Source organism: Fundulus heteroclitus, unplaced genomic scaffold, assembly GCF_011125445.2.
Source record: "Fundulus heteroclitus isolate FHET01 unplaced genomic scaffold, MU-UCD_Fhet_4.1 scaffold_55, whole genome shotgun sequence".
NCBI lineage: Eukaryota > Metazoa > Chordata > Actinopteri > Cyprinodontiformes > Fundulidae > Fundulus > Fundulus heteroclitus.
Window position 1 is genome coordinate 1,983,068 of NW_023396978.1, and position 23,866 is coordinate 2,006,933.

Consider the following 23,866-nt stretch of genomic DNA (forward strand, 5'->3'; position numbering starts at 1 on the left):
TTTATTTAACTCAGATATTGTGATTTGAGCTTCAATAATCAGAGGCTTCCAAAAGCCATGAAATCAAATCTGGACTTTACCAAAATTCTGGCATTTAGCGTTTAGGCATTTAGTAATTTTGGTTATTTTAGCTGATCTGAAACAGGAAAGGTTTGGTCTGATTTCATGTCAGAGTGAGGGGGAAAAAAAGGGGCTATTATGCATCTTTTATCCAGTGTATGTAAATATCAGCTTTCAACTGTATAGCATATGTTTGTTGGTTGAGGTCAACAACCGCGGGACTTCTCAACCAAAAATCCATAACATTCCTGGCTGCACAGCCCAGAGTCTGCTCTCAGACCAGCGTGCTCATAAATTAGTCTGACAACCCTGTTGACAGATGGAGATAAACCGGCCCATTGTGAGAGAACTGTTGCTGCTCTTACCGAGCGCCACACCGCTGTTATTTGATTTGACTGTTTTGGGCCAACGACGAGGAAAACAACTCGCAGGAGGACCAAAACATAACGATAAGCCACTTTTGTCAGGCAGCCAACACTTTCCTCTCCTCGGCTTCTCGCGTCGAGGTGAAGCGGGGAGGGGAATTTTGTTTTCCTCCATTCAGAAACAAGCCGTTTAGTAGAAATGGAAGGAACGTCAGGGTCCTGCTTGTTTGTGAGCTGCAGGTGGCTGAAGTCCCCCGACCACTCGTTTTCTTCTCTCAGACCCTGTTATTTGTTCACTTCTTCCATCACACGCTTGATCAACACTTCCCCTTCTTACGCTGAGCTGTTTGTACCCCGAGCCGCGTTCCGTTCTTCTTTGTCTCGAGCTTCAGCGTTCTGTGACGCACTTCCTTCCATTGTATCAGGAACTGATACCTTAAAGCTGCTAAAGTTACTGTCAAGAATCACTCGAGTGAAGTGATTGGAAGGTTCTGGGTATCAGAGCGGGCAATTCACCTGACTTAACAAGGTGGGGTTAAATTATAGAGTAAGAGTTTGAAGACGAAGCTCAAGTTAGACAACGCAAAGGCAAAAAACAAAACAAAAAAAATCCCTTTCTAGTTGCAGATCTGCTCTTAGTTTTCAGGTAAAGAGGACAATCCAGGTCAAGGCTTGGAAATTTCGTTCTGTACGCACTCTGTGCATACAAAATGACAAATAAAGTTGTCTAAGTCTAAGTTCACAAGAAGAGAAGTTTCACCGTTTGTTTACAGTAAAGGGAGAGTCTTCTCCACATCCAGATGGAGCGATGTGTAGGCAGGTTTCAGGTTGCGACACATTTCAGCCCAACAGGAAAAACTCTCCTCATCCTTTAGCCCTGACTGATATTGATGGAAATGGAACCTCTTACATAATCTATACCCCTGAACATCGTCATAAAAAAATTATTTACCACCAAAATAAACCAGATTGTTCCATTTTACTGGCTGCCTACATATTCACATGAATCCTGTTTAGTGAAAATGTTCAGAGCAGTTAGGTAAAAACATCAGTTTATTTTCTTGAAGACCAAAAGAGCATTTATTTTTAATTCCTAATTGTTGCTAAAATCGAATAATTGCTAAGTATAGGAACATACAAGTCTGAGAAGTGTCTGAGAAGGATCTGTAGTGACCATGAACACAGATCTGGACAAGCGGAACAATATCCTTAGACAGATTAGATAGATACAGTATATTTGGGGAAAACCAAATGTAACAAACTATTCATATTAACTCTCAACACAGTGGCACAGGGGTGATGAATGGGGCTTGTTCCGCATCTGCAGGATGGGCACCTTGCAGTCGCTAAGACAAACATGAACAAACTGTGTCACAGCAAAGACAGTCCCAAACATATAAATCTAGGAAAAAGAAAATAATGAAGCCGTTGCTATGGTCCACTCAAAGTCCACACCTCAGCCTGTTCAAAATGCCGCTGGGGGATAAGAGTTGTCCGGAAACAAATAGCTGCAAACCTGAACTGAAGCAATGCTGTAAAGATGGGTGGTTGCTCAGAAATGATGTGAGGTGCTGATAGAAATCACTACTAAGACGGCTTCCTGCAAGCAGCTGCATCATGGGGCGTACCCCTTATTTCCCCCCCATTAATGTATGACAGTTATTGGAGCGCTCATTTTTTCCACCATCTCTGTTGGTTGTCACAATGTCAAAGTTCAGCAGTTTTTATCTAGCCATCTTACCCGGGGTTTGTATGTTTGCAACAGGTCTGTGCAGGACATTTTTCTGCTCCAATTTTATGGATGCTAAGCAGTTCCAGATGGAGAGACACCTCTCCTAATCAGATGCCCAGACCCTCTGAAGAGACTCATTTTTGATGTAGTGGGTTTACTGTGACCTCCCTCCGGATCACAGAGCTCCTCGTTATCTAATGTAGAGCCAGGTCACCTTGGACTCAAAGAAAAACAAGGGGGAAAGAATTATTAGGGATAACGCCAGGAAAACCTCCAAAAATTAAGAAACTTCTTGTTGTGGATATTTTTCCCCTTTCTGCACAACTTCAAAGTTGTCATGAAATCTCATCACACTAGCAGAAACGGCAGAAATACCGAGAAAAAGACAGGTTTGTCAAATCAGAGCCGGGAATTCTCCAACAACAGCAGGGAAAAAGTGGGTAACAGATGGGTACTTTAACCTGTTTGTAAAAAAATAAAAATGACCCAAAGATCTATTTTTTTTCTTCCTGCGATTGATCACAATGTAGGGCCACCATCCGAAGACTCCGTATTTCTCTCCCCACAGTCATTTTCTGGAGGTCATGGACATTCCTATTATCCCTTTTGATTTGCTAAAGTCGACTGCTCTGCATCTGTCACCAAGGCAACGGGTAAATGAAACCGCTGATGGAGGGTTGTTTTAATTCAGATCACCCGCTTCCTGGTGCCATGCTCCTGCACAGCTGGTGGTCCGTGATTGGATTTCTATTTCAACGTCTGACCTGCACAAAACACTGAGATGAGGAGGACATGCGAGTAAGGACACGCAGGACAACCTGCTGTTCGACGCTGAATCTGCCCCGCTTTCCGCTGCAGACACGCGTTACCGTTTCTTTGCAGTGTTGCATAATAAAGCAGGAGCATTATGTGTGCAAGCAGGCTACTCACATGATAATAAACCCACCGTCAGTCTCCTGATTGCTCTTTAACCCAGTCTCCACAGTCTGAGTCAGCACTTTGGTGCCTACGTAGGTCCCACTGACAGCACCTGAGCTGAGAGAGAAGCCATGCTGATCGCGCTGAGTATTATCCAGGCTAAGGTTTTACATTATGACAGGTGAATGACGCTATGGGCAAAAGAAAACAATGGAAAGGCAAGGGCAAAAAAAAAAAAAAAAAAAATCTGAACTCACTGACACTGATCTCATTGTAAACACCTGAACTATTAAGCAATAAAATGAGTCAGAGGTGGCAACCCACTGCGGATGAGTCCCATTTGCAGGTGCGGGGTGGGATTCTTGCACACAGCCTCGCAGCATCTGGAAAACTCCCCTCGACACACACATCTGCATTTAAATCAATTTACTGTCAAAAATATGAAGCTATCTTGCCAATTCAGTGCAATATTAGTGTTTATGTTGTAAAAGAAAACGGTACTGAATATTCAACTATTGTTTTCCGAGAACATGCAGTGTTTTCTTTCTGCTACAAAATTTGTAAATTGCTTTTTATGTATTTACATGTCACAACAGACAGGAGGAACTGTTTTCACACAATTTAAAATGTTTTACTTTTTTTTTTTATACCACATTGGAACCGCAAACTTTAATGTATTTCCTTGTACTGGACCAACACAGTGTAGTTGCAAAGTAATCCAATAAAAAATCTGAAAAGTGTGGCATGCATATGTATTCACTCCCTTTTACTCTGATTTCCCCCAAATAAGATACTGTTCCACCAACGGCCTTCATCTAAGAAGTAGTAAATAGAGTCAATCTGTGTTTGATGTATTCTCAGTATAACTCCGGTGGTTTTGTGACTCTTGGGGAGGTTTGTTAGAGACAATTACAGAATCATGCAGAAGAAGAAACAGCAGCAGAGAGGTCAGAGGAGAAGCTGTAGAAAGGTTTAGAGCAGGGTTAGATTATAAAACAACATCCCAAGCGTTTGAACATCTCACAGTCAATCTGTACTGGACATGGAAAGAGTATGGCATGACTGCAATTATACCACAACACGGTCATCAAGATAACACTGGAGGAGCTGTAGAAATCCACGTCTCAGTTGGGTAATCACTGGTCGTGTGCTCACACATTAGACCTTTGTGGAAGAGTGGCAGAAAGAAAGTGATTGTAGGGTACACCCCAACCCTAACCCTACATCAGACGTATGGAAGAACGTGCTCCTGTGAGTTGAGGCCAAATTTGAACTTCTAGGTTTGCATGCAAAAAGTTCTGTATAAAAAAAAAACTAACACTGAACTTCACCCAGAAATTATTCCCATTATGAAACATAGCAGTGGCAGCACCATGATGTGGGAATGAGGGAACAGAACGTGGCCAGAATTTATGTGTAAGACATAAATGAAAGCAATGCATTTTCCTTTATCTTTCCAATTATCCACTACTTTGTGTTGATCAACATCAAAATCACAATATAATGTATTGAAGTTTTGGGCTGTAATAAGACAAAAGGCCAAGAAGTGTAAGGTGCATTAATGCTTTTAATTAATTTTCTTCTACAGATCTGAAAGTGTTTTCTAAAAAAAAATCATGAGGCCCCATTGATCAAAGTGACACAGATTGGCATACAGTTGACTTCTATCTCTATGTTAAATGGTCAAACTGTGTTATTAGTGAGTAAAGGAGCTGGCATTCTTCTGGGGAATCATAAACCACATATTTTGTGACCATTTATTATTAGGTTTTGACCACCAGGAACATTCTGAGTTAATAAGTACAAAGGTTTTAACTAGGAATGACCTGATGTATCATTTAAAGATAATATCTTTACTGTACCATTTACTGTGGCTTGATTGGAATTTTTTGTTATTAATTAATTATTCTTTAACAAGATTTGCAAATGCCCAACTTAAACCTTTAACCATCAGCAGAAGTGCAATTTAAACTAAGGAGAAAAAAAAAATATCAAAACATCACAGTAAGGATAAATTGGTATCTTTAATTAGGTAATGTTTGAAGTTTATTGATCATGGTATAATACTTTTCATCCCTCTATTTTTTGCTTTTACATTATTTAACAATAATAACGTTTTAAAAGCAACAAAAAAAAATACTTTGGGCTGCACGTTCTCTCTTTTTGTTTATATAATTTTAAAGTACAAAAGAATACAATAAATCACTTGACAGAAATTCATACAATATAGTTATAGATTAACAAAAAAAAACATAAAATGCTTTCCCTCATCCTGTTTGCTTTTTTTTCTACCATAAATGTCTGTGCTGAACTTCTTTTAATTAGAAATTACTCTTCGTGTCACACGATTATGTCTTCATAAACAAGCTGAAAGCATTTGAATACATGAATTGTAATTGGATAAAATAAAGTGTTCTGTGCAGACACACACACACACACACACACACACACACACACACACACACACACACACACTTCTGCCACTCCATGTTTATCAGGGTCAATCATCCCAAACCTGATTGACCCAAACCAAACTTTCTGGAGCCGCAGAGCTCTTTGTTTCTTTTTGACCCGATTTTACTGGCTTCTATTTCCTAGAACAGACACTGGCCTTTGTTTGCACTTTCCAGGTTTGGGGATTTATCAGGCGGTACCTGAAGGCAGCATTAGGCACGAGCCGTCCTCCGGCACGAGTCAGCTTGCGTCACGAGCCCCCGCCGCGCGGCCAGGTAAGCCTCTTGTGTTGCAGTCTGACAGCCGCGTATAATTCCTGGAGGAGATGTTCCGTGCGCCTCACTCCTTCTGATGTGTGATGGCGGCATATCGACGCGTCAGTGGCGCACAAGCTGCGCATCGGCTGACCTCAATGCGCGCGCTGACCCACGCGCCTCTCTCTCTCACCTGACCTGACCGTGACCCCCCCCCCCCCCCCCCCCCCCCCCCCCTTGGATGGGCTCTAGTCTGATGTGTTTGCGCTTCTTTTTCGCAGACTTAAACCTAAGATTTGGACTCTTTTTGGGACCTGTCACCAACATCAAACCGTGTTTTGCCGCCAGCAGCAGCTCAGATGATATTTAAGGCATTAATTATTATAGGACTATGGCTGATTAGATTCCCCTCGAGCAATTTAGCAGAAACTGTGTCGCTTAGCAACACTGCTCCCGTTCAAAAAGCTTCGCCGCTGGCATGTTACAGGCTAAGCATTCATCATGAATTAATATCACTCAAATAGAGATTTATTAAACATCTGCACGCTTTCTGCTCCTGGGGAACAGCAGCACACTCGCTGCATGGTTGCAGATCACAGCGAGGGTCAAAAGCTAATGCGGCGAAAAAGGACTCCTAGTAACTCTGCCAAGGTTTCACATGTTGCAGCGCTGCAGTGCAATGGAAACGTTTTGTGTTCTGAGCTGCCAGTGATCAAATTCAGAGCAGAGGTTCAGCTGCATCTCAGTAAATTCAAAGGTAATCAAAAAGTGCATTTTTTTCCAGTATTGCTATTGAAAAACCTGCTACTCTATATTTTCTGTTGATTTTGATGATACTGGCTTACGGCCTTTAAAACCCAAGATTCAGTTTCTGAGAAAATTACATGAGACCAATTTTAAAGATGGCTTGATGCAGTAATTTGGGCCTACTGAAAAGCATAACCGTGCACTGTGCATTATCCTGGAGGCCAGGTCGGGCTGAGCTACTGCTGTCAACAACTTCATCTAGATGATACAGCTTGCCCTGTCCCTCAGAGTCTAACCCTGTTTGTCTCCTAGACATAGCTATTGGCTGGGCTTTTACTGCAACAATCTGTTTCATCCTCTTGACTGGAGAACTGGCTCAGAGCCAGTGTTGCCAGATCTTGTGAGAGAAACAAGCGACCGACCATCTCTATGAAAACAAGCGCAACAAGCAAAACCACCGCAATGTACTGCAGCCTCCGTTCCTATATGCTGCTGTTTTTCTACATCCCGCGACTATTCCTGGTTGTGAGATGGTTGTCAGTGAGGTAGCGGGGAGGGGTTGGCATATGGGTGTACGCGGGAAGATGTTTTAGACATTATATGTCTAAAACATATAAACTCACACTGTATATAATGTAGAAACGTGCGCAGGTCTCTGTATAGGTCTTGTTTCTCGTCGCTAATTTTGTAGCCCAAAAAACCAGCAACTCACAAAATTTACAAGGGACTTCAGGAAAAAATAAGCTCAATAATAGGGGGACTTGACATCGCTGCTGAGAGCCTATTGGCTTAACTGTGTTGCTATGGAGCTAGACCGCCATTACCTCTCCAACATAGAAAGTATTCCTGGATCAGTGCTTCTGTAAAGGACCAATCTCTTTGTGTGATTTGAATTTGACTCTGTAAAGTGCCTTGAGATGACATGTGTTGTGAATTGGTGCTATATAATCAAACTTGAATTGAATATGCATTCGATATTTGGTCGGAGCTTCTTTTGCATAACGTACAGCATGGATGCAGTGCTGCATGGCGCTGATCAACCTGTGGATCTGCCGAGGTGTTTAAGAAGCCCAGGTTGCCTTCAGCTCATCCACAATGTTGGGTCTGGTGTCGCTCATCTTCATCCTCATGACAATTCTCCACAGATTCTTCACGGGTTTGAGTCAGAATCTTTTGGCGGTGGGGGCAGGTGCCAAGTCCTGCTGGAAAACAGTATCAGAATCTTCATAAGGTTTGTTGGCTGAGGGAAGCATGAAGTGCTCTAAAATTTCCTGGTAGAGGGCCGTTTTGACCTTGGACTTGAGAAAACACAGTGGACCAACACCAGCACATGACATGACACCCCAAACCATCACCGACTATATGAAAACTTCGCACTGGACCTCAAGCAACGTGGATTCAGTACCTCTCCACTGTTCCTTCAGACTGGGATCTTGATTTCCAAATGAAATACAAAAATTTGCTTTCATCTGAAAAAAGGACTTCGGACCACTGAGCAACAGTCCAGTTCTTCTTCTCCTGGCCCAACAGAAGGATTGTTGTGAAAGCTGTGATCCATGTCCTGAATTTTTGCGTTGTGGCTCTTGAAGCTCTTAATACAGGTTCTGTCCACAACATATGACTCTCCAATAAACCCGTAAATTGGCTCTCTTTTCCAATTCTCTCAAGGTTGTCTGTAGTCGTTGTACATTTTTCTACCAAACTATTTGCTTCTTCTGTAGCAGTGACCTTTTAGGCCTTTCTCTCCACAGGAGGGGTGCTGTTGATTGTCTCCTGGACAGTTATTGACACCCTGTCTCTTCCTCATGATCCTGTAGGGCATAACATAATATTTATTTATGCAAATAAGTCAACATTTCAATGTCTTAATTTATAAAAGAGGACATTTTTTAGTCAATTTAATTCATTTTGTGTGTATGTGTTTACCCCCCCCCCCCCCCCACACACACACACACACACACACACACACACCAGTTTGAAGATAAATAAGTAAATAACTAAACTTTTATTCACCAGGGCGATTGGTTCTGGCAAATGTTCCCGCTGGAAGGAGCTTCAGGAGCTCAGAACACCCGGCTGTGGTGATGCAGATTAAAATAGGAACCGTAGCAGATTGGATTATTCTTAATAGGACGTTTTATATCGGGGAACGTGTCACATTCTGGGCGCCGTGCCCTTGTTTATGAGGTGCGTCCGAATTACAATTAGCCCACATTTCACAGAGATTCAGCTCCCGCGTTTGTTGTGTTGACCTAATCAGTGCCGGCGCTTTGCGTCTGACCGCTCTCTCCTAATCACGCACAATGGGTCTGAGACAAATTACACAAAGACCCACTGGTGTCCCTAAACTTGTGTGTCCAATCGGAGCCGACCCAAAGCAGAACCAAACTAAGCCGCCTAGACCAATTTACTACTGTAAACATACAAAGCACACAATTCATTATATATATATATATATATATATATATATATATATATATATATATATATATATATATATATATATATATATATATATATATAATGTCATACATGTTATTACAGTCATAGTTAAAACCTGCCACTACAGTTTATTCATCTCTGTTGCTTGTGCCTGAGTCTGGGTTGCATTTTTATGCACTCTCGGTATGCAAATAAATCTCAACAAGTTAGTAACAGTTATTCATGGGAGATTTTTTAGAAACAGCCAATTAAACTTGCTTCCTCATTCTGATTTTTCTTAGTCTCCACTGAAAGTCTGTACACAAGACAGAACGGCAAGTGAGAACTAACGGAGAAATATCAATCCCATCTTCACTACTTATTTACAGCTTTCACCGTCTAAGACACTTTATCCCAGCTAATATTTGTTTAATTTAATAATGGAACTCACCGCTATTGCTATGAAGTTTTCAGGGGCGGATTTAGGAGGGTGCCCTGCCAAGTTTCTCTTATGCGTGCGAAGTACAACGAAGTAATGGTTAAGTAATTGCAATTTTACAGTTTTTAGTCCTTGGGCACGTAAAAAAAAATGTTTTCAAAGATAATTGTAATTTTCCAAACACCAAAAACAAAGGAGGATGTGTGAGACATGCACCTAAGCTTGCTGTAGATACATCTGACATACTTTGGGTTGAAGGATATGTTATAAGAGGGGCTCCGTGTTGTACATGCCTCAGTAGCGAGATGGAGGTGAAATCGCAAGCTTTGCGATCTTTCTATTGATTTTTCAGCGTAGCAATTTATTAGCTTAGCATTCAGTTAGTTTATCTAGCATTTATTTATCTTGTTCTAGTAGCCCCAACCACACCCAGCCTTCACCGCCTCCTTTAAGCACATCTTTTAGATATTAGATGTGGCCGGAGTGAAGCTCTGGCACGGGGGTGAGTTGTCCTTTTAAAATGAAAATGAAGAGACTGATGATGGAGTGAAAGCAGGTGAATGATGGGATGGATTTAAAAACAGCTGTGAGGAGAACCAGTAGCTGGAGGCATCCATCCATTTTCTGATGCCGACTCAATCCTTGCAGGGTCGCAACAACCGTGTATCTCCAAAGGTCCAGGGCAACGAGGTACCAAGGTACCCTCTGAGCAAGATTGTCAGTGCATTACAGAGACAAGCAGCTACAAAGACCCCGAAAAGGCAACTCAGACACCAGTTAATCTAGCTTAATAGAAAGAAGCCAGAGAACCCACATGTACTCACAGAACGTGCAAACCCCATGCAGAGAGGTTCTGTCCAGGATTGAACCCGGCACCTTCTCGCTTGCAAGTGCTGCAGTGCTCACAACCAGTCCACTGTGCGGCCCATGCAACAGGAAATGTAACTGAGCAACAGGAATATGGGGAAACACAGAAAAAGCATGAACAAAAGCTAACAGAACATGACCAAATCTAAAAGTGAGCAGAAACACTAAACGCTGGAATCTACAAAAAGTCCCGAACCAACACAAAAAGACCCACAACTCAACACTCGAGTGATAAATAATGTTCTACAACTCACAACAACGTAAGCTAATGTGTATTATTTATTTTTTTTTTACTTTTTTTTTAAGCCAGTAAACCACCATGTTTGCTAGACATCCATCTATTCATTAGAAATATCCATTCATCCAAGGATCTGGAAATAAGCGTTCCCAATGGTTTCGCTGGGGACTGTGGTCGCAGCTCCCTTGAGATCTTTAACAAGCTCTTTCCTCTCATTCTGGCCTGATTCCACACTTTTCTCATAATCACCTCACGAGGGGAGAATTTGCATTGGCACAGCAAGGGTGAATGTAATCCTCTACTTCTATCTTTAAACATATCACCGCTGCCTGTTTCTTGCGGGTGATCTAGCCTCGTGCAGGTCCCTCGCATCCTCGGACAGCTCTTTGGTATTTCCCAAAGTGGTGGAGAGGTTTAAATGACAGAGGTTGTGCCTGTAACAGGTGCCTTTTACAGACACAAAGAGCTGAGTACACTCTTAAAGGGACGGGACTTGTTTGTGTGTCTCGTGGTCACATGACTAGTCTCTGGAGGTCCCGGTGCTTTGCTGGTTGATGGGATAGCTACTTAATTCACTCAAGCAAATGATATTCAATTGAGAACTCTTATTTAAATTAATTTTTCTGGATTTGTTTGCAGATCTCTCTCTCTCTCTCTCTCTCTCTCTCTCTCTCTCTCTCTCTCTCTCTCTCTCTCTCTCTCTTAAAGCAGGGACCCTTAGACCATTAATGCTGTTGGAAGGGTGTAAACTTACAAATGCAGTTCTGGATCAAACAATTTTTTTCTCCCATTCTATATGGTATTTATCTATATAAAGTCAATAATGTGCTTGAATAGTTTGTAACTGATCTTCATAGTGACCGTATGTATATTTATAGTGGCTGGAATACTAAGAGATGTCCTTGATGTAAATGTATGAAATTATTCTTTTTTAAAAGAACGACGTTTGCCACAACTTATATGCACACCCACCTTAATCGTTGTTTAAACATAATTACTGCATATTTACTGTATTTATATTGTAATATAGACATTGACACCAGCCCAAGATGGTCCTATGTTTATATATGCGGACACCCAAATTATTTTTGTGAGGCCACCATTCAAAACGTTGTTGAGACGCCCCTGCCTGCGTCGGAGCGCACAGCACAACCTGTCAGGACTCCAGAAACCTCACAGCGCCTTTAAAGTTGGCACCGTTTGAAAGTTTTCGCAAATGAGGGACCGAAACCGGACCCCGGGCGTCCGGGGCGCTTTCTGAGAGCTCTGGGTCCGACGGACTGCTGCTGGAAGGGGAGGGAATCCCTCCGGTGTCTGACGCCTTCTTCTTTTCTGTTCTGTTCTTTTTTTTTTTTTTTTTTTTTTACCAAGGAAACCCACACGCGCTCTCTGACGCAACTGCCCATTTTAGGAAACCTGCGTCAATGGGCCGAAGAAAGTGAGACAGAAACGGTGAAATCCACAGTAGATCACTGACGTCCACCGGCACCAAAAATAAACCCCTTTGCTTTTGACCGTAAACCGGGCTTCGGATCTTTGGTCTCTGGTGTCCGGCGGCAGAAAAACGAGCTCCGCTCTCTTTGCGCAGATCCAGAAGACAAGAGGAGAGAGGAGAGAGGCGAGGAACCCCTCCCCCTTTCTGAACGTTGGCAACGCCCCGCCGTGACGTCAGCCGTTTCGTTGGTGTTGAAAAGCCGTCGCGCTTCTTCTTAGTGCCATTGAAGTGAGTCATCTCTAGGAAGTGGGGTGAAAAGGGAAAGAAAAAAAAAAAAGTTCGAGGTGTTCCGTGAGCGGCAGAGAGAGCTCAGAGCAGAGTAAGTAGGCAAGGCGGCGGAAAATATTCAGAAGATTAAAAAACCTGCCTGAGTCACTCTGACTGCTGACTTCAGGCTAAAGTTTGCGCACCCGAGAGGATCCTTGATAGCCTAGTCTACCTGAAAGCACAAAAAGTACATAGTTTACTCTCAGGGCTACCTGGCGCAACCTGCAATATCTGTAAGATGTTTTAGATCAGGTGTATTAATTGCACTTTGCCAACTCGTTCTTGGATACCTGAACATCTCCAAACAGAGGATTCTTTTTTTTTATTGCTGGTGCCTTTTTACTGCGGGGGGAATTTGTGTGTGAGAGAGAGAAAGAGAGGAGAGAAAAAAAATCAGGAAAAAAAAAAGCTCCAGAGCTCTTGACAGTCCCCTGAAATCTTCCTCTCTCCCGGATCATGTACCAGGACTACTCCGGGAACTACGACACCTCGTCCCGCGGCAGCAGCACATCTCCGGCCCAGCCAGAGTCCTTCACAAGCGGCAGCAGCACGATCGGCAGTCCGATCTCTACCTCAAACTACCAGGTGAGAGAAAACGCAGCAGCTGCAGGCGCCCTCTAGGAACGCATTTATTATTACAATTATTAAGCGCTTGTAAATAATAAATCGCCATATTGATGACTGAACAGATGGTTTAAAAAAAAATGTTGGAAAATGTGATCTTACGCGCGGGTCTGTCGGCGGAAAATCGGGATTTTACGCACGCAGACAAAGCGTGTATTATCTACAACAGAGCGTTTCATGCGATTTAATTTCTCTTCAGACCGACATGGATTCGAGCCTCTGATTTCCAGATGACATCCATTCAGTTCCGTCTGTAAATCTGCGGCTCCCCTCGTGTCGCCTGGCCGGGTTGAGATCCATTTTTACGCGTTTTATCTTTGGAGAACAGGCAGACCCTGAGCGGAGCGGAGATAAAGCGCGTACTGGATGCAACAGGCGCGTGCGGCGCCGAGTAAATTCATGGAGAGACGCTCTTTAAAAAAAAAAAAAAAGCAGCTTTGCTGTTTTGTTTTTGCTTGCGGTTGTAGCAGATTCTGATTGGGGACCGTCGAATGTCGAATATTTATTATTTATTCTTGTTATAGTCGTGTCTAGATTGTCTGATTGGATGCGACGGGCTCTCCGGCCGCACATGGCACATTTCCTTCCAGCGGGAAGCCGCTCACACAAATAGGACGATCAAAAGCCTGCAAACGTTTCCTTACCGAGGAAATGCCAGTCAGTGGGTCGCTTAAAAAAAACAAAGACAACGGGATCTGGGCATTAACTCAACACAGCAGTGTGTTTGTGCGTTTCTGAATAAAAACAGGATCCAAAAGCCAGTACTAAGCATGTTATTTCCCCACTGCCCGGTCTTACCTCTGTTGCACTTCTGTGGAAAAGTGGCGTCAGGCTCACGCAACCTTACAGTAAACGACTTTTGGCCCGCATCTATCGCCCTGTAATCAATCACTGCCTGTTTCCCATTACATGGCCTCTTGTTTCTGTGTTTATTGGAGCAATTGCATATTTTATCACTGTCCAGGCATTTCTGGTAATGACTCCAAGGAATTTCTCTGCAGCGAAGTTTATCCATCCGGGCTTGTTTTATTGCTTAACAGGAATTTTTCTCTCTCTCCGTCGCAAATGCCTACATAAGAATTCCCGGCTTGTTCCAGTTGGCTGCCTCCCCCCCCCTTTTTTACTGGAACTGAGCTGTGTTCACACGTGCTGGACGAATCTCGTACACAGTGACTCATTATTATAAACAAAGTTCCAATAGACTGCCGGGATATCCGACGGAAAGTCGGGAATAACACGGGGGGGAAGACGCGGGACGTGCGTAAATTACGCGCAGCTGACGGGTTCTCCATCTGTGGAGGAGCGCTGATCTGCTCGGAAAACTGTCAAAGTGTGTATGTAACGTAGACACCTAACAAAAACCCCAGCTGCATCTTCAGTTGGACTTCATTGTGAGACAGGGGCGAGTCCAGAAAGCTTTGAACGGGTGACCAGCCAGATGGGGACTAATCTGATCATTTTGACGTGGCACACAGGAAAAAGGAAAAAAACACATCAAACATCCAAAATGAATTTCCAGTTAAGTGCCATTGTTGTATTTTATAAAGGAAGGACACTCAAAAGTTGCACATCATAAAAAGGAGCAGCTTGATTAATTAGCAAATAAAAAACAACTTTTTCAACTATGTGCTCATTCTCTTTTTTTTAATTCCTCTTCATAAAAATATTCTGTTGATGAGCGCTTGGCTTGGCCAGGGGTGGAAACTGCCCTCTCTCGATACCGCCGGAGACACCCCCGTGGATGAGATCGGCGCCTGTTTTGGGCTTAAAAGTTTTCCACAAATGATTGCATTTTCCTTCCAACGAATCCTCCCCTAACCTCCAGATGTGCAGCAGACCGGGCCCCCGTTTCAGGGAGCAGACGCTTCCCTGAAACGGTCTCATCATCATCATCGTGCCTTTTTTTGTAGAACGACGAGATGCGCTGGACACCTTTGGGCTTTCCCACATGATTCACCGCATGTGTCACCGTTCCACTCTGGGGGTTACAGTCGACGTGGATTGAATCATTACTAGACGCTTTTAAACATGAGAAAATGTGCGAATTTAATAACGGCGGGAGGCGTCGGTCACATTTGTGCTTCCAGCAAATTTACAAGACGAGATGCGCAGAGAAATTAGGACGCATCCTTTGGAAGTGAAGACGAGCTTTGTCCAAATATAGTGACATTTTTGTTCACCACTCTTTTTTTTCTTCTTCTCTCTCTCTCTCTGTAGAAGTACAGGGTTGACATGCCTGGCTCCAACAGTGCCTTCATCCCCACAATCAATGCAATCACAACCAGCCAAGACCTGCAGTGGATGGTGCAGCCGACCGTCATCACCTCCATGTCCAACCCGTACTCCCGCTCCCACCCGTACGGGCATCACCTGACCAACGGGCCGGGGCTGCTGGCTCACAACACGCTGGCCCGGCCCGGGGTCATCCGCTCCACCGGCGACCTCAGACGCCGTAAGAGGGAGGAACAGGTGAGGCAGCCTGAAGGTTTTATTTAACAGTCGCACTGTCTACTGATCCAACGACCTATTTTAAATGTTTTTTCTTTCTGTCTTTTTTTTTTTTTACTCGTGAACGCAGCTGACCCCGGAGGAAGAGGAGAAAAGGAGGGTGAGGCGGGAGAGGAACAAGCTGGCCGCAGCCAAGTGCAGAAACCGCAGACGGGAGCTGACGGAGATGCTGCAGGGGGTGAGCGTCGCATCCAGATGATCAGTGCGCAGAATTATTTGTCGGGGCATGTGGCCCAGACGTTCTGTAGAGAAGCCCGAACTCCACTCCTGCTTTTGCAACCTCGCCAGACTGGTTTGACTCTTTAAGTGCAGGCTCTGACTGAAGAGATGACAGGCGTTGAAAAGCTTTTTTGTCTCGCGCCGCCTGCAGACAGAGGTTGGGCTGTCTCGTAGGCAGACAGTAACGGCACCTAAATGGACTAATTAGGGGAATTAAAGAGAGGCTGAGCTTGTCAGGCCATCTAGGAGGAAGAAAACCTGGAGTGGAGCTGGCTGCAGACGCAAGCCTTTGGGCGTAAAGAGATACATTTCAAACATCTTGCAACGAAACCAAAAAAAAAAAAAATTCTCACACCTGATTTTTTTTTTTTCACTCCTCCGGAAATATAAGCTTTCCAGGGAAATCTAGCAGAAATATTTACTTTTGAGACTCACGTCAGGCTTTATGAATGACTTCCTGATACCATTGCACAAGAGTCAAAGTCCGCAGCGTTTTCTGTCGGTGTGACGTCCTAAAGCAGTTCCCCCTTTTCTTTGCGGTGTTATTTGACACATTTCTGTCAAACTGTTGAGGAAGATGGCATCCCCCCCGGTTAAGCAACCCTCAGGGTGAGGCGGACTGCTAACAGGTTGCATGGTGTGGGCCCCTAAGGTCTCATGACAACAAACAATAAAAATCTGAAGCAGATCAACACTGCCCTCTTTTGGCTCATTAGGAAATCACAGAAACAGTCTGGGGGCTCTGTTGAATGAATAAAAAGACATTGCACAGATTTATGATAGTTTTGTCTCCAAATGTCTAAACAAAGGATGCTCTACGTTGGTGCTGCTTATTACTGCCTTCACTCTCTTTCATTTCTATATAGTCACTGTCAAATTCAGACTGGACCAATTCTGCCCATAAATCAGCCGTGGCTCATAGCAGAAGCTAGCTACCGCTAAAAAAGATTAGGGACAAAAATCTAAATGGAAATTTTAAAAAATTATAAAGTGTGTGTGTGTGTGTGTGTGTGTGTGTATTCTAATGTGTTAAATAAAAAGAAGAATAAATAAGTCAAACAATTAAAAAACATGAAACATAGGTTGTGAGCTAAAGAATAGACTTGCTGAATATAAGAATGTTAAATAAAGGGTAAAAAAATAATAAACACAGAAATATAATATGCATCAGTAACTGAGCCAACAATAAAAGGAAAAAGAGGGAGAAATAGTAAAAAAAATATATAAACGAAAGCAAATCTGTCTATTTAAATATACAAAATAAACAAACTGAATAAAAATAAATAAGTCTACAACAATACTTAAATAAATAACAATACAGGAAAATTAAAAACAAAAATAGTAAGAATCAAAAGCCAAAAAAATTACAATATATTGCCTTTTAACATGGAAATTTTTAAAAATATAAACAAAATAAAAAAACATACTTTTATAAATATAGAGAGCAAGTTTTCATTCAAAAAAAATACATATTTACATAAATAAATAAAATTAATATAATGCATAAAACATCAGCAGTGGAACACAAATGAATTACACTATATTGAAATGGAATGATTAAACCAAAAAGGGAACTAAAAATACAGTGTGTGTGTGTGTGTGTGTGTGTGTGTAAGTAAGATGTAAATATATTAATTAAAAAATGTTTGCATCTGTATCTGAAGAAATAACCAAGAATGTTGAGAAATATCCATTGCAGTTATACATGAAAAGGAACAGTGTATAAAATAGACATAATGAATGATAAAAAGTATATATATATATATATATATATATATATATATATATATATATATATATATAGATATAGATATAGATATATATATATATATATATATATATATATATATATATATATATATATATATATATATACACACACTTCTTTTCAAAAATGTATTCAAACAAAAAAGTAGTTTATTTGAAAAGTTTGTATTTACTTATCCATATATTTCTAAATGTAATAATTTTTTTATTAGTGCATTTTCTTCCTGTCGTGCCATAACATTCGAGCTGATGTCACGTTTCTCTCTGAACAGGAGACCGAGAAGCTGGAGGAGGAGAAGGCCGACCTGCAGAAGGAGATCGAGAACCTGCAGAAGGAGAAAGACAAGCTAGAGTTCATGCTGGTCGCCCACAACCCTGTGTGCAAGCTGCCCATGGAGGAGCGCCACCAGCAGTCCAGTCACCAGCAGCAGCAGCAGCAGCAGCATCCGTGCAACCCGCTGCAGCTCACCATGCGCCCCGGCATGAACGCACGGGCTCAGATGAACCAGGTAGTGGTGAAGCAGGAGCCCGAGGACATGGAGGACGAGGTGGGCAAACCCCAGCGCTCCGTCATCAAGCCCATCTGCCTGGGGGGCGGCGGCGGCGTCGGCGGCGGGATGTACTGCCCAGACGGAGACAGCCTAAACACGCCGGTGGTGGTGGCGTCCACCCCGGCAGCCACGGCAAACAACGCCCAAAACTTCATATTCACCTATCCCAACGTGATGGAGCCCGAGAGCCCCTCGCCCTCCTCCGAGTCCTGCTCCAAAGCCCACCGGCGCAGCAGCAGCAGCGGCGACCAGTCCTCCGACTCCCTCAACTCACCCACACTCCTGGCGCTCTGAGCTAGCCGGGTGGGGCGGGGCGGGCCGCCGAGGCCCCGACTGGGAAAGAAACACTGTGGTTGAAAACAACGAGGACAGACCTCCCCTCCATCCCGAGACCGTCCGGTCTCTCTAAAGCACACTGAAAAAAGTCCAGACCAAGCTGAGCGCGTGAGCCGGTTCCCCCTCTGCGTGAGAGGGGAAGGGAGAGGGGACCCATAAGGGCTACACCGCGTTTCTTCTTCTCCTTCAGCGTGAACATTTTTGTATCCATCGACGCGTGTGCAGTCATCCGCCATCCCTTCGGCATTTTCGACCCCCAGAGTGTTGATTTACTTACTGACATTACCGAAGAAAGGGAGGGGAATAAATATAAAGAAAAAGAAGCAAAACACAGCCATGTTGATGTGACATCATCCAGAGAACGACTTGTTGATCTATTTTTTCTGAAAACACCTAAAAAGCCATGCGGTTGACGCTCGCACTCTGCCGATCAGTCGACAACAAATCACCAAACGAGGTCAGCATTCTGCTGGGATTTCTGCAGAGGCGAAGACTATCATTTTATTTTATTTTTTATTTTATTTCTCTTTGACTCTTTTGACTCAATTCAGGACAGAGGTCTCACTCTCTCATATTATCTCCACCTCTCTCAGTGTATTTATGACCTGTGCTGATTGAATTTTTCTTGTCCTCCTTTAAAAATCTGCGAGGGTGACCCGAGGGTGACCTCCTCCTCAGCATTACAGAGAATTTGAGCCAACTAGCTTCTCAATACTTTCTCTTTTTTGCCATAGTGGCTTGAATTTGCAGTAGTATTGTGTGCTTTGTTCCTCCTCGGTGATTCTGTACCTGAACCCGTTTTTTTATCAATGTTTTTTTTGTTTTGTTTGTTTGTTGTTGTTTTTTTTTTTTTTTGGACAAAGTGTATGTGATTTACATTGATGTCAGGGATTTTTTCTCTCACGTGTTTTAGTAGAACCCCTGTTGTGAAGAGTGGTTGTGGCAAAGGTGGTACTAAAAAAAAAAAAGAAAGGGGGTAAAAAAAAAGAAAATTATTTAATTTCCTCACAACGAGTTGTTTTTCCAAAAAGACCAAAAACAACAACAAAAAAAAACTAAAAACCAAACCCTCCTCTGCTTCGTTCTCTAAATAAACATCCTTTTGTTCCGCCACTGCCTTCTCAGGGGCAGCGTGGGTTTCAAAAAGCCAAATCTGCTTTTTCTCGGCACGTGTAATCCCGTGTTCCATCGGTCTCTGTCCAAAATTTAAAAAAAAAGAGGAATTTTTGGTCAACTTGAACAAAAGCCACGGTGGTCCAGACTGTTGCCAGCTGCCAAATGATGTCAACCCTGTTTATATATATATATATACATAAATATATATATAAATATGTATAGGTTATATGGTGTTTGTAAACCAGTCACTTTTATGACGATGTTTAAACTCCACTCAGATGGGCTGATTTCTGGGTGCAGGAGGTACTTTAGATGGACGAGGAAAAGGATGAAGAAGACTCTCTCTACAGCTGGTCTGACGTGAAAGAGCGAACACTTTGAAGAACTTCTTGTTCATTATTTGTACATGTTAAAAGGGACGAGGGTTTGGGCTATCATGCACTGACAGATCAGGCGATATTTACCTTTTATTTTTTTGTTTACTTGAAACATTCCAGATAATTTTAACGTCAAGAGGTTTGAAACCAACCCCCCCCCCCCCCCCTTCCCGTTCTAATTAGAGGAGTTTAAGATGCTTCTGAATGCAGAAAGACTACATTTGATAACCAATCCAAGCTGCTGTTACTTGTTTGGAGAGAACTCGTCTGCGGTTTTAAATGTGATTTTTTTTTAGTTTGGCTGGCTGTTTTGAATCCAGCAGGTGTCTTTCATTTTGGCTCGACAGCTTAAAGACACAATCTGAGAACCAAAACCTTCTAAATGTCTATATGTGAGAACGTTCTGGAGCTCAACCCTCAACACACGTAATAAAAGCCATTGACTGTAGAGGTTCTGCTGTACATGTCATCTGCTGTCTGTCGCCTGTTGAACTATGATTTCTTCTTCTTCTCTCCCCTCCCCCCACCCCAAATGCTTTAACTGTTTAAAATGATTCAAAATGAATAAAAACAGCAATATGTATAGCAGTGTTTGTTAATTTAAAAGAGTAATAATAAAATAATTTTCTTCTTGCAACCGCCTGCTTTCATGCTTTCATTCAGGTAACAGAAGGTTGACATTTTGATCGTGCTTATCGTGTCAAAACTAGAAATCCAATTTCTGCTTTCAGGAGGACAGAAAAGTATTTAGCCGTTGAGCAGAAAACGGGATATTTCAGGATATACATTTGCCTTGTAGGTACAGCGCAGCAAAATAAAGGGTGATGCTTTTAGAGATAAAATACAAAAAAATAATGACAAAGCGAGGAAACAGATTATGTGTCCTGAATAAGCATAAAGAACTCCATCACTCCACGTCTGCATTTTTAAAATACAGAAACCTCTACACAATAAAAAGGTTCATAGGCATAAAATCCTTTTCATGAAGATGGTTCTAAAAATCTGAAAACAAGCTGCCAGTCTATTCTAGGTAAACAATTAGAAAATATCAGAAAATCAGGAACAACAGCCTATATTTGATTTATCTGTGTTGTAAATCAAGGGAGATACTCTCAGAGATAAAGATATAGAAACTATCCTGGAGTGGGGAAATAAAATCAGGCATTGTGTCCTGAAAACTTAGTAACAACTCCCCCACTACACCTCTATATTTCCAATATACAGACACTTTACCATGCTAAAAAGATTCATATGAGTGAAATAAAGCAGAAAAAACCTTTTCAAGAACTCGCATTGAAAAATCTCAAATCCTGACTCACAAACTGCAAGTAAACATTTACATAAGAATCTGAAAATTGTCGGCATAAACATTGATATTCATCTGCCATAGCTATGCAGCTCGCCGATTTAGACGAAAAACAATAAAATGCTCTGAGAATTTGGCCCCAAGTCAATGAAACATGAGGCATGAGTTTTACAATTTCAGGAAACAATATTCTAAGTTATTCAGCATGTGGTGCACACATGTTTAGGATGATGATGATGATGATGATGATGATTATTATTATTATTATCACTAAGGGGGGAATTAAGTGACTCAAAACAGTCGTGATAATGACTACAGAAAGGTGTGAAGGGGGGAAAGGACAGTTAACAGAAACAAAAAGGTCACAGAACCTAAAAGAGCAAGCAAAACGTGGAACCATAACATAAATAACAAACCAAAATCCCAAAGATCATGACATCGAAAACTGATGTAGTTTGGTTGTTAAAATATGTCCAGCCATACAGTCCTGGCCCCCTAGGTTTTACCCTGAAGCACATAAGTCCTACAGAATATTCTAACACTTTTCCATTATTTTTTTTTTTTTTGCTAAATGAACCTAAAAAAAAATGGAAATGGGGAATGTAAACATTCTTTAAAATCAAATCCACTCCCCTTAAAAGTTTATTTTAAGTTCCGATTCTGATATGAGTGAAGTAGCTATTTCAGGCATGACAACAATTTGTTTTTATATGTACTCAGACTAAAAATGTAAGTTTTTGTCATTTTTATAACTCACTCTTGACAAGCAAGGATATTTTCGGTTTAAAAATTGTACATTTGGATTTTCTGTAAAATAGCCGCAGGTTTTCCAGCTCTGATCGTGAATCTTTTTTACATTTTATTTCTAGTTTTACTTTGTTAATTGAATCAATTTCTCCCCTGTCAGCACAGGACAGTGGAGCTATTCGTCTGAAAGTCAAACAAATCAAATAGGACAAAGCCGTTTTCCACGCGTGAGAAAACAGGATCGTCTTCATTTTCAACACTAAATTTATGTCAAAACGGTTGAGGTCTGTTTTGGCTTCCGTTTCCTGCCGTGGATGATTTTATTAGAAAGGCGAGGATTCGCCTGGTTATGGTGAAATGATGTGTGTTTGCTGCCCTCTAGTGGATCTGTAGGCGAATTACAACTAGAAAGAAGAACGTAAACTTTTAGAGCTAAAAGATGTATGAAGATTTAGTGAAAAATAACATTAACTAAGAATGAAGAACTGCAAACTAACAATGCAAGTAAGCAAGTAAGTGTCATTACAGATGTAAACATTTTTGAGCAAAAATTGCACCATTAGCTAGAAGCCGTGTGACACATTATGGCCTTACATTCAATATGACGTGTAATAGGGATTTGGGGGTCTGGGCAGTGTCAAAAGTAGTCCCTGAACTTGTTAATGAGCCCAGTAGCAGACGGAAAGAAGCAACTGTTCATGGACCACAACCTGCTACAGGAGGAGAGCATCTCAGAAGGACTGTGTCTGTCCGTCTCTGCTCCTTGCTGAAAGGAGCAGAGTGCTGCCAGAACCCTACAAAGTGACTGGTGTGAAAGTCTTTGACCAATCTGTTGGAAACAGACTTCATGTGGGTGACCTCAGGGTGCGACGTCCTTTAGAAGGCCCTGCGCTCACTGCCAAACACCGTGGAGCTCGACTGGCATTTGCCAGAGATCACCAGAACTGGCAGATTCAGTACAGGCGCCCTGCTCTTTTCACAGCTGAGAACTGAAAGGGTCTGAAGAAGCTGTGGTGAACATTATACCGCGTGCAACATTGTTCAGCATGATTGGTTTGGTGGTGTGTTGTTGTTATTTTGTTTGTCTGGGGAAGCATCGCTATGGAGAGACGCACAGACATGTAGAGAATAAACGACAGCACCCTGACTGCCATTAGGTACCAGGATGAAATCCTCAGACTTAATGTCGGACCATTTGCTGGTGCAGTGGGTCCTGGGTTCCCCCTGGTGCAGGATAATGGTCGGCCTCCCGTGGATAAAGTTTGCAGGCAGTTCTTGGAGGATGAAGGAACTGATACCATTGACTGGACACCATGCTCCACTGACCTAAACCCTACAGAACATCTCTGGGTCATCATGCTTAGGTCCATTCGACGGCGTCAGGGTTTACTATAGTCTGTTCAAGAGCTCAGTGACAACATCCATCATGTCATACGAAGCACACGGGGCCATGCAAACTACTGAGGACCATATAGAGTTGCTGCAATGACATTTTAGTAAATTAGGCCAGCCTGCTGTTTCGCTTTTCCAGTTTCAATTTCTCGTTGAATACAGATGAAATGCTATGGGCTGACCTTCTTCATTTTCTTTTCATGGTATCTTTTTGTTCCTAACGCATTACCCATTCCATATTAGTACGGCCATCCAGGATGTTTTTTTTTCCCAACTGAGATCTAATGTATTTTCAAAGTGTTGCTTATATATATATATATATATATATATATATAGATAGATAGATAGATAGATAGATAGATAGATAGATAGATAGATAGATAGATAGATAGATAGATAGATAGATAGATAGATAGATAGATAGATAGATAGATAGATAGATAGATAGATATAGATATGGCTACCTTATTTAAAAAAAAGATAAAAAAAAAACATTGCCATTGTTCAGACATAGATAGATATTGATAGATCAGTCAGATGATTTAAATCATAATGAAGGCATCTCGAAAGGATTTGAGATGTGGGATGAATATATTAAAGGAAAAAAAAAGGTTCATTCCAGTATTTTTCTGTGCCTTTTCATGCATTTACATAGAACTTTCACCT

The 23,866-nt window shown here is 42.1% G+C and overlaps 1 protein-coding gene across 1 annotated transcript in view; it reads left to right on the forward strand.

Moving 5' to 3' along the window:
• fosl2 (FOS like 2, AP-1 transcription factor subunit) overlaps positions 1-20,392 on the forward strand; it is a 26,504-nt gene extending 6,112 nt beyond the window's left edge. Inside the window, 5 exon segments of the mRNA XM_036132822.1 lie at positions 5,706-5,804; positions 12,693-12,842; positions 15,099-15,350; positions 15,460-15,567; positions 17,648-20,392. Coding sequence (XP_035988715.1) covers positions 5,706-5,804; positions 12,693-12,842; positions 15,099-15,350; positions 15,460-15,567; positions 17,648-18,220 — 1,182 coding nt within the window. The 3' untranslated portion in view covers positions 18,221-20,392.
• The last annotated feature ends 3,474 nt before the right edge of the window (positions 20,393-23,866 follow it).